We start from the raw sequence: 11,618 nt of genomic DNA, 5'->3' as shown, positions 1-11,618 counted from the left end.
AGCGGAAAAGCGTCTGCCTTCATTGGTGTTTTTTTTCCCCATTGTCCAATCAGATGAATGGAGAGGCCGGCCTTCTGTGGTGATGAAAACAAACTTGTGGTGGCTGTCAGTAGATACTCAGTGTATGACTTTACCAACCGTAGTTACTAAGGATGGGCATGAGTACTCAAGTAATCAATTTGGGTGACGTATTTGTTCAATATTTAGTGTAATCATCGCCTAACATAACACATTTGAGCATAACTTTTCTATTTTTCTTTAATTTAAAATGGGTGAAATCTTATTTCACTGTGGAGCTGCACGTAGTGTGTTGCTTCACTTGGCACCTCCTTGCCCCACTCTCTCGAACATTACCTAACAGTTAATAAATCTAATGACAGTGTCAAGCTGTTTTGTTGTCGGTGTGAGTTTGTGAGCAGCTGTGGACTCCAAAGACAGACATTCAGTGCTGCGTCTAACCTCTGTAACAGCAGCAACAGAAAGTTTGCTGATATTTCTCATTTTAACTTTGACTTTATGGTTTAAAGGGCCAATGTGTAAAATTCTAGATTGCAGGGCTCACTCGCTCACCCCTCCCATCGGGTAAATGACGGTGGCCTCGTAGGGACAAAACGCCTTGCACAGACACAAGTTTTTCAGGAGTAGGTCTATCTAGCGACGAGGTAAATGTTTATTTAGAAATCTAAACCATGTTACAATATTTTAATGAATCCCTCTCGAGCAGGAGACCAGAGTAGCGTTCGGGAAAATGGCCAGTTTATTTGAGCACTCCAAAAACTAACACTCCAGGGGGTAAAAGACTCTGTCCCAAACTCTGACTCTTCTAGCATAACAGACACACTTCATACACATGTACTCGTTTACAATACCTAGCGGGTACCCCCTCCCCTCTCTGCTCCGCCAATCTCCAGCCCGCACACTGACTGACTGACTGACTTAGCCTGTAAACAAAGCTCAGCTGTTTATTTAGCCTAGCAATATCTCCGGACTATAGTAGCTGCAATGGACGACTTTGAACGCGATTTTGAAGAGTTTCTTGTAGCGGACACAGATCCAGAGCCATACCTGTTTGAGCCGGAGTACACAGATGAGAGCCGGAGTACACTGAGCGGGCGAGAAGAGAGGCTGAATGCACAGAATGGGATTCGGTGCTACCATCGTTGGGGAGATATATCATCAGGAGGAAAAGCGCCGCAGAGAGTGCATCACAAGGAGTGAACTTGCATCTTCTTTTCCTTGCAGATGACGATTCGGGTTCAATCTCTCCTGTTGCGTGGTAAGTGTGGTCCATTCGCAAACTTTATAACTAAAAAAACCTTTCACTACTCTCCATCGACGAACTACTAACACTCTCTGCTGTTTCCTCCTCCTTCTTCCTTCCTCCCGCTGTCTTCGTTGGTTTATTTATACACGCGAAACGCGTTCTCTGGCTGGCTGGATTGTCCACTCAGGCTGCCTTACATACATGGCGGCGCAAGATGGCGACCTCTCTAAAGCAAGGCCCTTGCTATGTATATATATATAAAAGCATAATTATAAGTCTACGAAAACCAAACAAATTTTATTTTATAGCGATTATACACTTATATAAACATGTTAATGGGTAGAATATTCAGATTCAGATTCAGATTGACAATAAACCATGACAAATATTACACACTGGCCCTTTAACAGGGTAATTGAAGCCTGGTTGTTCAATAAATAAACATAGAATTGCACTTATTTTCGATTGTTGTCCAATTCACATGCCTATTCTTACGTTTTTTGTCTTTTTTTTTTTTTTACTAGTCGAGTACTTTATACTATTGTAATGGGAGTACTAGAATATGGGTATTACTTAAAATGCCCACCCCAAGAAATTAGCATGGTCTGAAAGAAACAGAAAGAATGTTAGCTAACAGCTGCTTAACGTTAAACCCTTGATGTTAGAAAGTTGCTGATGCAACAGTATGTTCAGATATGTCTCGCAGCTTGCTGAAGACAACAGGGAAAGTTACAAACGTTAGCTTAACACTGTCCATAAACTGTACGCTACTTAATAGGTAACTAGTAATACAGTCTAAATTCATGAAAACAACAACAAATACTAGTAATATTTTGCCTCCAGGTTGTTTTCTATTAAATTCATGATAACTATGGTTCATTCAGTCACACAGCTCCAGGTATCCAGCAGCAGCCACCATTGGCTGGCTGCTAAAAAGTGCTCTGTCTTACTTAGTTACATTGCACAATGTAAAGGACTGTGTAAGCCATTTTGAGCCATGCCAGCAGGATGGCTCTGTGGATGGTAATGTCTGATGATCCAGATTAAATCTCAGCAAGAATTGGAATGGATTGCCATGAAAGTTCGTAAAGACATTTGATGACATGGATGATGTGCTGACATACTGCAGCAAGCGTGTTGTGTCACTTCCTAGGGGTCTGCACCAATCAATTGGACAGTAACCAGAAGTCTTAATGGACATTAAGTTACTGCCCATAATAGGGACCAACTCCAATCACACAAACTTTGAATTGTGCTTTACAGGTTAATTATTTACCCAGTTGAATTCTCAAGGAGGCAGGCCATTAAATCAGCAAAATAAAATTATAACCCCCCCCCCAAACCCACAACAACCAGCACTGCATATTTGTCCAATCACCCAACCCCAGTCCCAACCATCATTTTCAGAATGTACCTTGAAAATCCTCGACAGGGCCCTGCTCAGGATGGGGCGGGGCCTGATTGTGTTGCGCCTGGATCTGTTCTGACATTGATGAAACAAACACGTTGCCTCGTTCTCCTCTGACTCGGGACAGCTCCTCCTCCAGCTCCTGGATCCTCCTCTTCAGTTTGACACAGTTGGGGCAGAAGGAGGTGGAGGGTTCCTCACTGTTGTGGTTCTCCTCCTCTTTCTCCTCCACCTTCAGGTTTGGTACGTTAAAGCCGCCTTCAGACGAGATGAACCCGGACCCGAGGACTGGCGCTTTGCACTCACTTTGGAGGGAAGACTTACTGGAGTCCTCAAGAGAAGCCTCCAGGACGTCTTTGAAGATGAGGTCGATCTTCTTCCTCTTGGTGGGAGGCTGACCGTCGGACTCTTCACTGGGTTGTTTACTGGGGCTGGGTTTGCCCTGCAGAGCTGACTGCAGGCAGGAAGATTTAAGGTCCTTCTGAATGTTGGGCAGGACTGTCGGCTTCTCGGTATCTGCAACAAAACAGGTTTATTAGTTATAAAAATCTGCAACTCCGGAGAACTGATAACCACTCTGAGTATCATCAGAGGAAATCAGTCAAGACTTTCAAACTGATGGGCTGCATCTCACACGTCATAAACTTTTGTTTTTCGAGAATACACAACCACAACAGCTTGATTATGAGGTCAGCAAGACATCTGAGGATCATTAAAAACAGTACATTTAGCTGTTTTGGACCAATGCTCGCCTCGGGCACATTAAGGAGCCCAGGAGGTTCCTAATTAGATACCTAAACCACCTCAACTGACCCCTTTCAATGCGAGGGAGCAGCGGCTCTACTCCGAGCTCCCTCCAGATGCCTGAGCTCCTCATCCTATCTCTAAGGCTGAGCCCAGCCACCCCACAGAGGAAACTCATTTCAGCCGCTTGTATTTGCAGTCTCATTCTTTCGGTCACTACCCAGAGCTCATGACCATAGGTGAGGGCTGGGACGTAGATGGACCAGTAAATCGAAAGCTTTGCATTCCGGCTCAGCTCCCTCTTCACCACGACGGTCTGGCACAGCGCCCGCATCATTCAGAAGCTGCACCAAACCATTGATCCATCTCATGCTCCATTCTACCCTCACTCGAGAAAAACGCCAAGATACTTGAACTCTTTGCTTGAGGCAGTAACTCTCCAAACACAGACGGTTGTTTGAATACATGCTCTGATAAATGTTTTATGGCTTGGTCCATCATTGTACATTTTCAAACTAACTCTCTGATTTGGTACTCATTTGTCATTTAATTTAAATGTTGACTCATATGTAAACTGGACATTGAAGTGAATGTCTATAAGGATAATAAGTCTCCTGGTGCTTGAAGGGCCTCAAAACTGAAATCAACATAAGTTTGACTTAAGTGTTGGGCTTTCAGCTGTAGTCAGAAAATCAGTTTTTGTATTCTTCTCCATTATTAGTCTCGTGTAGTCACCTATCTCCACAGTGCTGTGACAGTGCCATAGGAAGGTCTTGAATCACAGATTATCTTTCTGCTATAGGGGCTTGTTATTGTTTCTTCAACTCAATCACAGTCGTCTTGTGTGGCACTAAGCCCAGGATGCAGCAACAGTGTTCTTGCAAAACAGTGTCAGGGCTGAACATGTTATGGTGGAACATTTACACATGGTGAGGCAAGCACTGTGTAAAAATGGCCCCACAAATGAAAAAGCTACAAAAAAGTCGGAGAACAGAACAAACAGTCGTATGTCACTATGTGATTCAACTTTTCCTAATAAAAAGGTATAATTTGATAATCAGTGCCCTGAGGCGAGGCTAGACTGTACTTTAGCTCTGGAGGAGCTCACCAGTGTGAAGTGGAACAGATCGGTACATTAATGAAGTCACTGTCACTGGCGCATGCAAGTTAATAAAATGCTAAAAAATCAGCTTCGATTGGCTCTGTCAGCAAACAGATCAACATTGGGCATGAGAGTCCAGCGAGACGGAGTCTCTGCTTTTCTTTACAATTCACTATAACAACAAAGCAGATATGTCTTACTGCACAATCTTCAATATGTTTGTTGTTCTTGAAGAAGGCCCAAAGGCGGACATGTCATCAAAATAAAAGAAATGCCTATGGAGCCAGAGTGTGTGACACTTCTTTTCTACAATCAAGTCTATTGCCACTGATTAGCACCTCATCATAATTCTTGGAGTGCGTTACTTTTATTTTTTAAACAATCCAAATCTTCATCAAAATGTGCCATTTTCAGCATGCAAGTTGCAACTTGGAGGTTGTTGTTGTTGTTTCCCATAGCGTAAGGGGATTTGGAAACCTTGACACGCAAATCCCAGAATAGGGTATTGGCATACTGAAAGGCATACTGAAATCAGCTGTCCAGTGGCAGGCTTATAGCCACAGTCTACATCTAATAATTCAGACAGCTCCATTATTAACAGTCTATGGAGCAGATCCAGAGTCAGTCCTCAAATGACACATTACTGCACTTTCTGCTGTTGCTCTATTTCGATTAAACAAAACTCACCACAGTGTCAGGATTAAGGTTGATTTTTCCCTGAGAATGTCAGAGCTAACAAAACAGAGCTCTCAGTGTGACAACAGCACCACCTGCTGGAGAGCTCAGAGCTCAAACTGTGACGTATTAAATAGTCTTCACATACAGGTGTGACTCAGTTTTATTCAAATTTGTCAAATAATGACATTCTGAGGAAAAATTTAAGTAAAAAATAGGCAGAGTCCAAATCGAACCAGCAGCTCAGGTGCATCAGACACAAAGAGACAAATCTGGACAAAAAAAAAAAAAAATGACAAAGTGAGCAGAGCTTACTGTTAAACATACACAGGATGAATTAAATGAAATTACTGAACACATAAACTACAACACTGTACTGACCAAGCACCTCTCACACTCTCAACAAATGCTGCATTTACAGCTTTATTTAGATCTTGTGGAAAATAGGTGTTGATCAGAAACAGCTTGCTGCCTGTCAGTGGAACAACAGCTGATTCCCAGAGCTGAAAAATTAGGAACTGCCTGTCCAGCTCAGCTTCTCTGTGTCTGTCTCACCTGTGTCCAGGTTGCGGTCGATGCTCTCCTGAGAGACACAGTGAAGTCGTTTGATGTAGTCGTCGCTGTACCAGACCCTCAGCTTCTCTCCTGCTGCTAGCGTCCGACACACTCTGAAGTAAATGTTTTTACCACGTTGAAACGCTGTCAAGTTCCTCTCGATCTCCTCTGACGAGGTCCGCACGAACCTGCGGGTCACAAAAAACCAACAGTCTGTCCATCTACTGATTATCTCAGCTCTGACACAGCTTATTATATCAGTATTTAGTGCACACACATGCAGAGTTTTACATAATGTCAAATTATTGTATATTAAAATAAAAAGTGTTACCTCATCCAGTTGGCTTTGGTCTCATCGCTGCCATCGATGGATTGATACGTGTTGTTAAAATCAACAATCTGGAATGTCACAATAAACAGAAAACTAGTTTACAGCTGCACTGGTTTGAACCTGGTTATAAACTGTGACTGGAGCATGTTTAGACTGGTTCTAAACTGGTCTTGGACCAGTTAAACTTACTATCCAGGAAAAGAAGCCGGAGGACTTGTCCTTGGACACCAGCTCTCCCTCGTACGGGCCGAACACCGCCCCCTTAGGGATGTTTGGATCCAGGCAGCGGACATCCACCTCGTTCCCCTCGGTGAAGACCTCCAGGCCTGACGGGACGGTGAGCGCCGCCCTGTTGGCCGACCCTGGGGCCGCAGGTGTGTCGGGGACAAACAGCGGGGGCCCGTGGGACGGACACTCCTTCTGGAAATAGTCCTGGCACTCCTCACAGACTGGAGGACAAATATCAAAGTATTAACATCATGTCAGGTCTTTACCTCTAACAGCTCTTTAAAAAATATACTGAGGTCAGTTTTTTTTACACATTTTAAACCCTAAACCTAAAAGAATGTAGAAGGTTTTTTGGATACATCATAAAGAAATAAAAACACTCAGCAGAGACCAGATCTTAAAGCCATAGCTCAGACTTTTTGAAGTGGGGTCATATGAGGTACCCATCCATAGTCAGTATATTACCTACAGTAGATGTCAGTCGGCACGCCTCCTGTTTAAAGAAGCTGGCAGGAGTCCAACACGAAAGCTAAACATTGTACTGCTGTGGAGGGGGGCTGCAGAAAAATGTATTTTAGACACCTAAAAAAATCAATATCAGTTTAAGTGTACAGTATATTAAGCATATTTTCACCACTTTACCTTTCCATCAGACAGCCCGTTCTGACAGGGAAACTGTTAACAGCTTCAGTTCCCCATCTATGCTCTTGCCAAAGCCAGACTCCATTGACAAAAACAGTAATTTTAGCTCACTGAACACAGGAGCTGCTGGTCTACTGCTGCCTCCACCAGACAGTTAGTTTGTGTTAGTGTAACTTTGGTGATTCCAAACAAACCCATTAAAATGCTACAGTCACACAATAACACAAACAAACTAAGTGATAAAGGCAGCGGTAGACCAGCAGCTGGAGGTAAGGTAAAGCAGTGAAAATATTCTAAATATAGCGCACACTTTAAGGTCCAGTGTGTGGGATTTAGGGGGATATATTGGTGGAAATGGAATATAATATAATAAGTATGTTTTCTTTAGTTTATAATTACCTGAAAATAAGAAACATTTTGTTTTTGTTACTTTGAATGAGGTGTTTATATCTACATAAGGAGCAGGTCCTTGTCTACAGAGATCACCATGTTGCACCACCATGTTTCTACAGTAGCCCAGAATAGACAAACCAAACACTGGCTTTATGTAGGGACATTAGTGTTTTCCCCATCAGCCAACGCAGATAGAAGGCCCTTCACGATATGCAGCATTGGAAAAACACTGAAACTGTAGAGGTGATAGAGCCTTCTCGGTGGCAGCCCCCAATCTGTGGAACAGCCTGCCACTGCATGTAAGAGCTGCTCAGACTCTTGAACATTTTAAATCCCGGCTGAAAACCCATTTCTTCTCACTAGCTTTCAGCACTAGTTAAGCATGAGATCTTGGTTTTAGTGCTATTTATCTAGATTTGTTTTTATGATGTTTTATTGGTCATTTTATTACGTTTTATTGTTTATTTTTACCATGTGTTTTAGAGAGGGATGTTTATATTTATTTTATTTATATTTGTTTATATGTATTTACATGCATAGCCTGTACAGCACTTTGGTCAACTGAGGTTGTTTTTAATGCGCTATAGAAATAAACTTGACTTGTTCTACTCCGTGTTTTTACTCATTTAAATCACCTGGTCTGTTTGTTTTGGAGAGGAAGAGACCTCTGTGGATAATTTGGCTCCCGGTAAAAACCTCCTGAACAATGAACACTGAAGAAATTCTAACCAGGAGAAGTTTCAGCTTGCATCACCACTAGATGCCAGTAAATCTGATCGATAAATCTAATGATACTGATTTTTTTTTTAGGTGTTTAAAATATGTTGCTGCCCCCGTCCACAGCAGTGCATTGCTTAGCTTCTGTGTCTGACTCCTGTCTGCTTCTCCAAACCAAAGGCGTGCCGACTGACATCTACTGTTGGTATTACACTGACTATAGATAAGTACCTCATACAACCCCACTTCAAAGAACCCGAACTATCCCTTTAATCACCCCTCCCTTTAATATCGATTTTCCAATCACAGCTGAGTAACTGTAAGGAGCTAACTTTGGTCTGCTGTTCCTGAGAGCATCGTCACAGAGCTGCTAACATGGCTGCAGACTCTCAGTCTGGTTTAGTGATCGGTTATTGAAAGAGAAAGTCAAACTCACACCAGAGGTCCAACGACCGCTCGCTCATGGTGGAACCATGTTGGTGGAAAACAGCACGTCACAACTCTGCAGAACAAAAACAGAACATTATTTGTTACTGCAACATGTCAAGCACAAGATATAAACTCCTGTATCACAGTGGACACACACCTTATAACATTATATAAGCAGTAACATAAAGATGGCTGCTGAGTGTGACACTGATGACACAATAAGGATGTTGATGTGTAGTCTTTGTACTGTAGGTACTCCAGCTTCCTCCCACAGTCCAAAGACATCTTTCTCATTTCTGTTCAGAATTTTGTGTTTTTTGACATTTTCTAGTGCTGAATCATTTTTTATTGACAGTTTAGTGTTGTCTTTCTTAAACTGAGGAAAGGTTTGCTGTATAAACCTATGGCCTCTTGATCTGTTTTCTTTGTTATCTGCCTTTATGCTGTTGTGTATGAGCACATTAAAAAAAACTATAACCTATAAATAGCTGCTGATTATGTCCACTGTTACATGTCTGTTCTGTCACCGTGAACGGTCTTTAAGGTATTTTAAACAACAAAAAAACAACATAAAAATGATCGAATCCATTTTCACAACATTTCCAGACACTTTTTTTTTTTTTTTTTAACAGTTTCGGCTCTAAACATCACAGTCATGTACAGGACTTATGCTTTATGCTGCAGTAGAATAAATAAATGTTATTTAATATCAGTTGGACAATTTGTGACATCACAACTAGTTTGGAGCCAATCAGGGTGCAGAATTAAACACTGAGGAAACATCTTGTGTCCAGAAGTTAAACTTTAGAAATCAAAAATTTACGGCAAGGCGGAATAATGGCGTGAAATTCCCGCCGATGTGAACGGTGGTCACTTTATATTACATGTCACTTTACAGGGTGTCTACAGATATAACCAAGGTATGAAACTCAGGCTGTTTCATCTGCTATGGTTGTGGCGTGGAAACTTATTCTACTCATGTGGAAGTCGGACTGTGCACCAACATATGATCTGAGGATAAGAGAGCTGATGGATGTATTTAGAAAGGTTAGGGTTTGCTAATAAGAATAAGATTCAAATATTTGTCAGAATTTGGAGCCATGTACTCGAGTATCTCAGGGGTAGTGACATAGTCTAATTGAGTAGCATTATATCCTCTGTCTCTGTGTATATGTATTTTATTTATTCTGTTGAAGTCCTTGGCCTTTTCTTTCTACCTATGAAGATATATTGTGACTGCGCTGTTACAGTGATGTACTGAGCATTTGTTTTATATTGAAAATCCTACAATAAAGGTTTAAAAAAAAGACCCATTGAATCAAAGTTTAAGACAATTCAAGACTTTTTAAGGCCTTATATTAAGAGAACTTAATTTAATGAACTTAATTTTAAGACTAGACACCCTGTCTTACCTCTCTTTTGAAGTTGCAGCTCTGTACAGGTTTATTTTCAGTCTCACTTTGTATGTACATTTTGCCACAGCACATTCCTCTACATTCAGCTACTTAATTTTATCACTTCATATTTTATTCGTGTTATTATCATCATGATTATTATCATTGATGCATACTTTAATTGCATTGTTGGAGGAAGCCTTAATGGTAATGACAGCTCTTGTTATGTATTTTTTTTTCCTGTTTATTTTATTTTATTCAGAAAGGAGCAGCGCACATTAATTAACTTGATCACTTAAGTCACAATGTGCCAGATTTAGACATATTGTTGTGCATTTGACCATAAATATGTGTAATATATATATTGCATGTATTTTGTTTTGCTTACAAAGACCATAAACGGATAATAATCAGTCATTGCAGCTCTTTTTTCTCTGCGGACATTTTATTATTAATAAATCAGTGTGTTTATATATTCAGAGGGTTATTAAACTGTAGCTGTGATGAGAAGAGTCGTCCTCCTCCTCCTCCTCCTCCTCCTGCTCTCTGCAGTCTCAACACAAACACTTTACAAACACTCATAAACTAAACTTGTCTTTAACTTTGTCTCCGTGTCTCCACATCATCTCTGATAATCTCTGTTAATCTGTCAAACGAGCAGCAGCGGCTCGGTTTTAATCTGCGCCACGTTTCTGTGCTCGGCTCTGATCTGCAGACAACAACTGGCAATCTGCCTGCTGTTTTCGGAAGCCATTTTCGCTGGCCACAGTGGCTACCGACACAGACCCACCTTGTGCAGAGACGCAGCGGGGACACGGACCCTCCGTCCCGGGTGAAGCTCCGCTCTCCCCTCCCGCGGCCGCCGAGCACCGAACCCCGGCCGCTGGCTCCGCGGCTGCCCGCCCGACGATGCAAAGTTTCCCGTTAATTTTTTGCAGCGACTCGGTCGCCTCCCCGAGCTTTGACCACCATTTTTCATCACAGGAAATGACATAAAGAACGGAAGAAAGACTGCGCACAAATTAAAGTTAACAACAGTGAGAGTGAGACGGGACGGTGGCTCGGTCTCACCTGCACGGCTGCACGCGCACCTTTTACCTGCTGCAGCTGCTGCGAGTCACGCGCTGCCTTTCATCACAGCCTTGTTTATAACAATACAGTACCATATTATAAAGGAATAATACAAGATAATATAACGGAATAATAATTAATCATCAGTATTTACTTATTACATTATTAACCAATGAAGGCTACTTAATTATCCAGAGTTTAAAAAACGTATCAATTTACAAATTGACGCGTTAATTTCTTAATAAGAAGCTCTGTAAAATAAATTAAATTAAAATACACCTAAATACAGTTCTATATAACTTAAGGTACCTTACTACTGTCTATTATTTTTTAGAGGTAAATATAGCTGTATTTTACATTTATGAATTAACCCTTTAAGACCCACATTTTTTGGGGGGAGGGACAGAGGATCTTTATGTGGAGACAGCAGTTCAACAGTACATGTCACGCAGAAGTGTTATTCATCATCTGAAAGCTGGGAACCTGAAGATTAATATGAGATGCAGCTAAAAAATATATAAGTCAGAAATATGTAATTAGCATTATGTTTTTTTGTTAGGTACCTATTAAAATGTTGACAGTGTATAGGGGCTTAGAAGAGTAAGATGGAAGTATATGAGCGACATTCCTGTGATCATTTGTGTCTCATAAGTTGTTGCAGCCAT

General features: G+C 41.5%; 1 protein-coding gene across 2 annotated transcripts in view; it reads right to left on the bottom strand.

The window, feature by feature from the left end:
* The window catches only part of prdm11 (PR domain containing 11), a 28,599-nt gene extending 17,706 nt beyond the window's left edge, over positions 1-10,893 (bottom strand). For both annotated transcript variants that reach the window (XM_049573627.1, XM_049573629.1), the window contains exons 1-6: positions 10,673-10,893; positions 8,496-8,561; positions 6,269-6,528; positions 6,080-6,147; positions 5,749-5,936; positions 2,679-3,188 (exon numbers count right to left, since the gene is read on the bottom strand). In XM_049573627.1, coding sequence (XP_049429584.1) covers positions 2,679-3,188; positions 5,749-5,936; positions 6,080-6,147; positions 6,269-6,528; positions 8,496-8,523 — 1,054 coding nt within the window. In that variant the 5' untranslated portion in view covers positions 8,524-8,561; positions 10,673-10,893. The remainder of the gene's footprint in view (positions 1-2,678; positions 3,189-5,748; positions 5,937-6,079; positions 6,148-6,268; positions 6,529-8,495; positions 8,562-10,672) is intronic.
* Between the last annotated feature and the right edge of the window lie 725 nt (positions 10,894-11,618).

The sequence above is a fragment of the Epinephelus fuscoguttatus genome, linkage group LG4 (genome assembly GCF_011397635.1).
Source record: "Epinephelus fuscoguttatus linkage group LG4, E.fuscoguttatus.final_Chr_v1".
Lineage (NCBI taxonomy): Eukaryota > Metazoa > Chordata > Actinopteri > Perciformes > Serranidae > Epinephelus > Epinephelus fuscoguttatus.
Note: the sequence above shows the minus strand (reverse complement) of the source record. Positions and strands in the feature narration are given on the sequence as shown.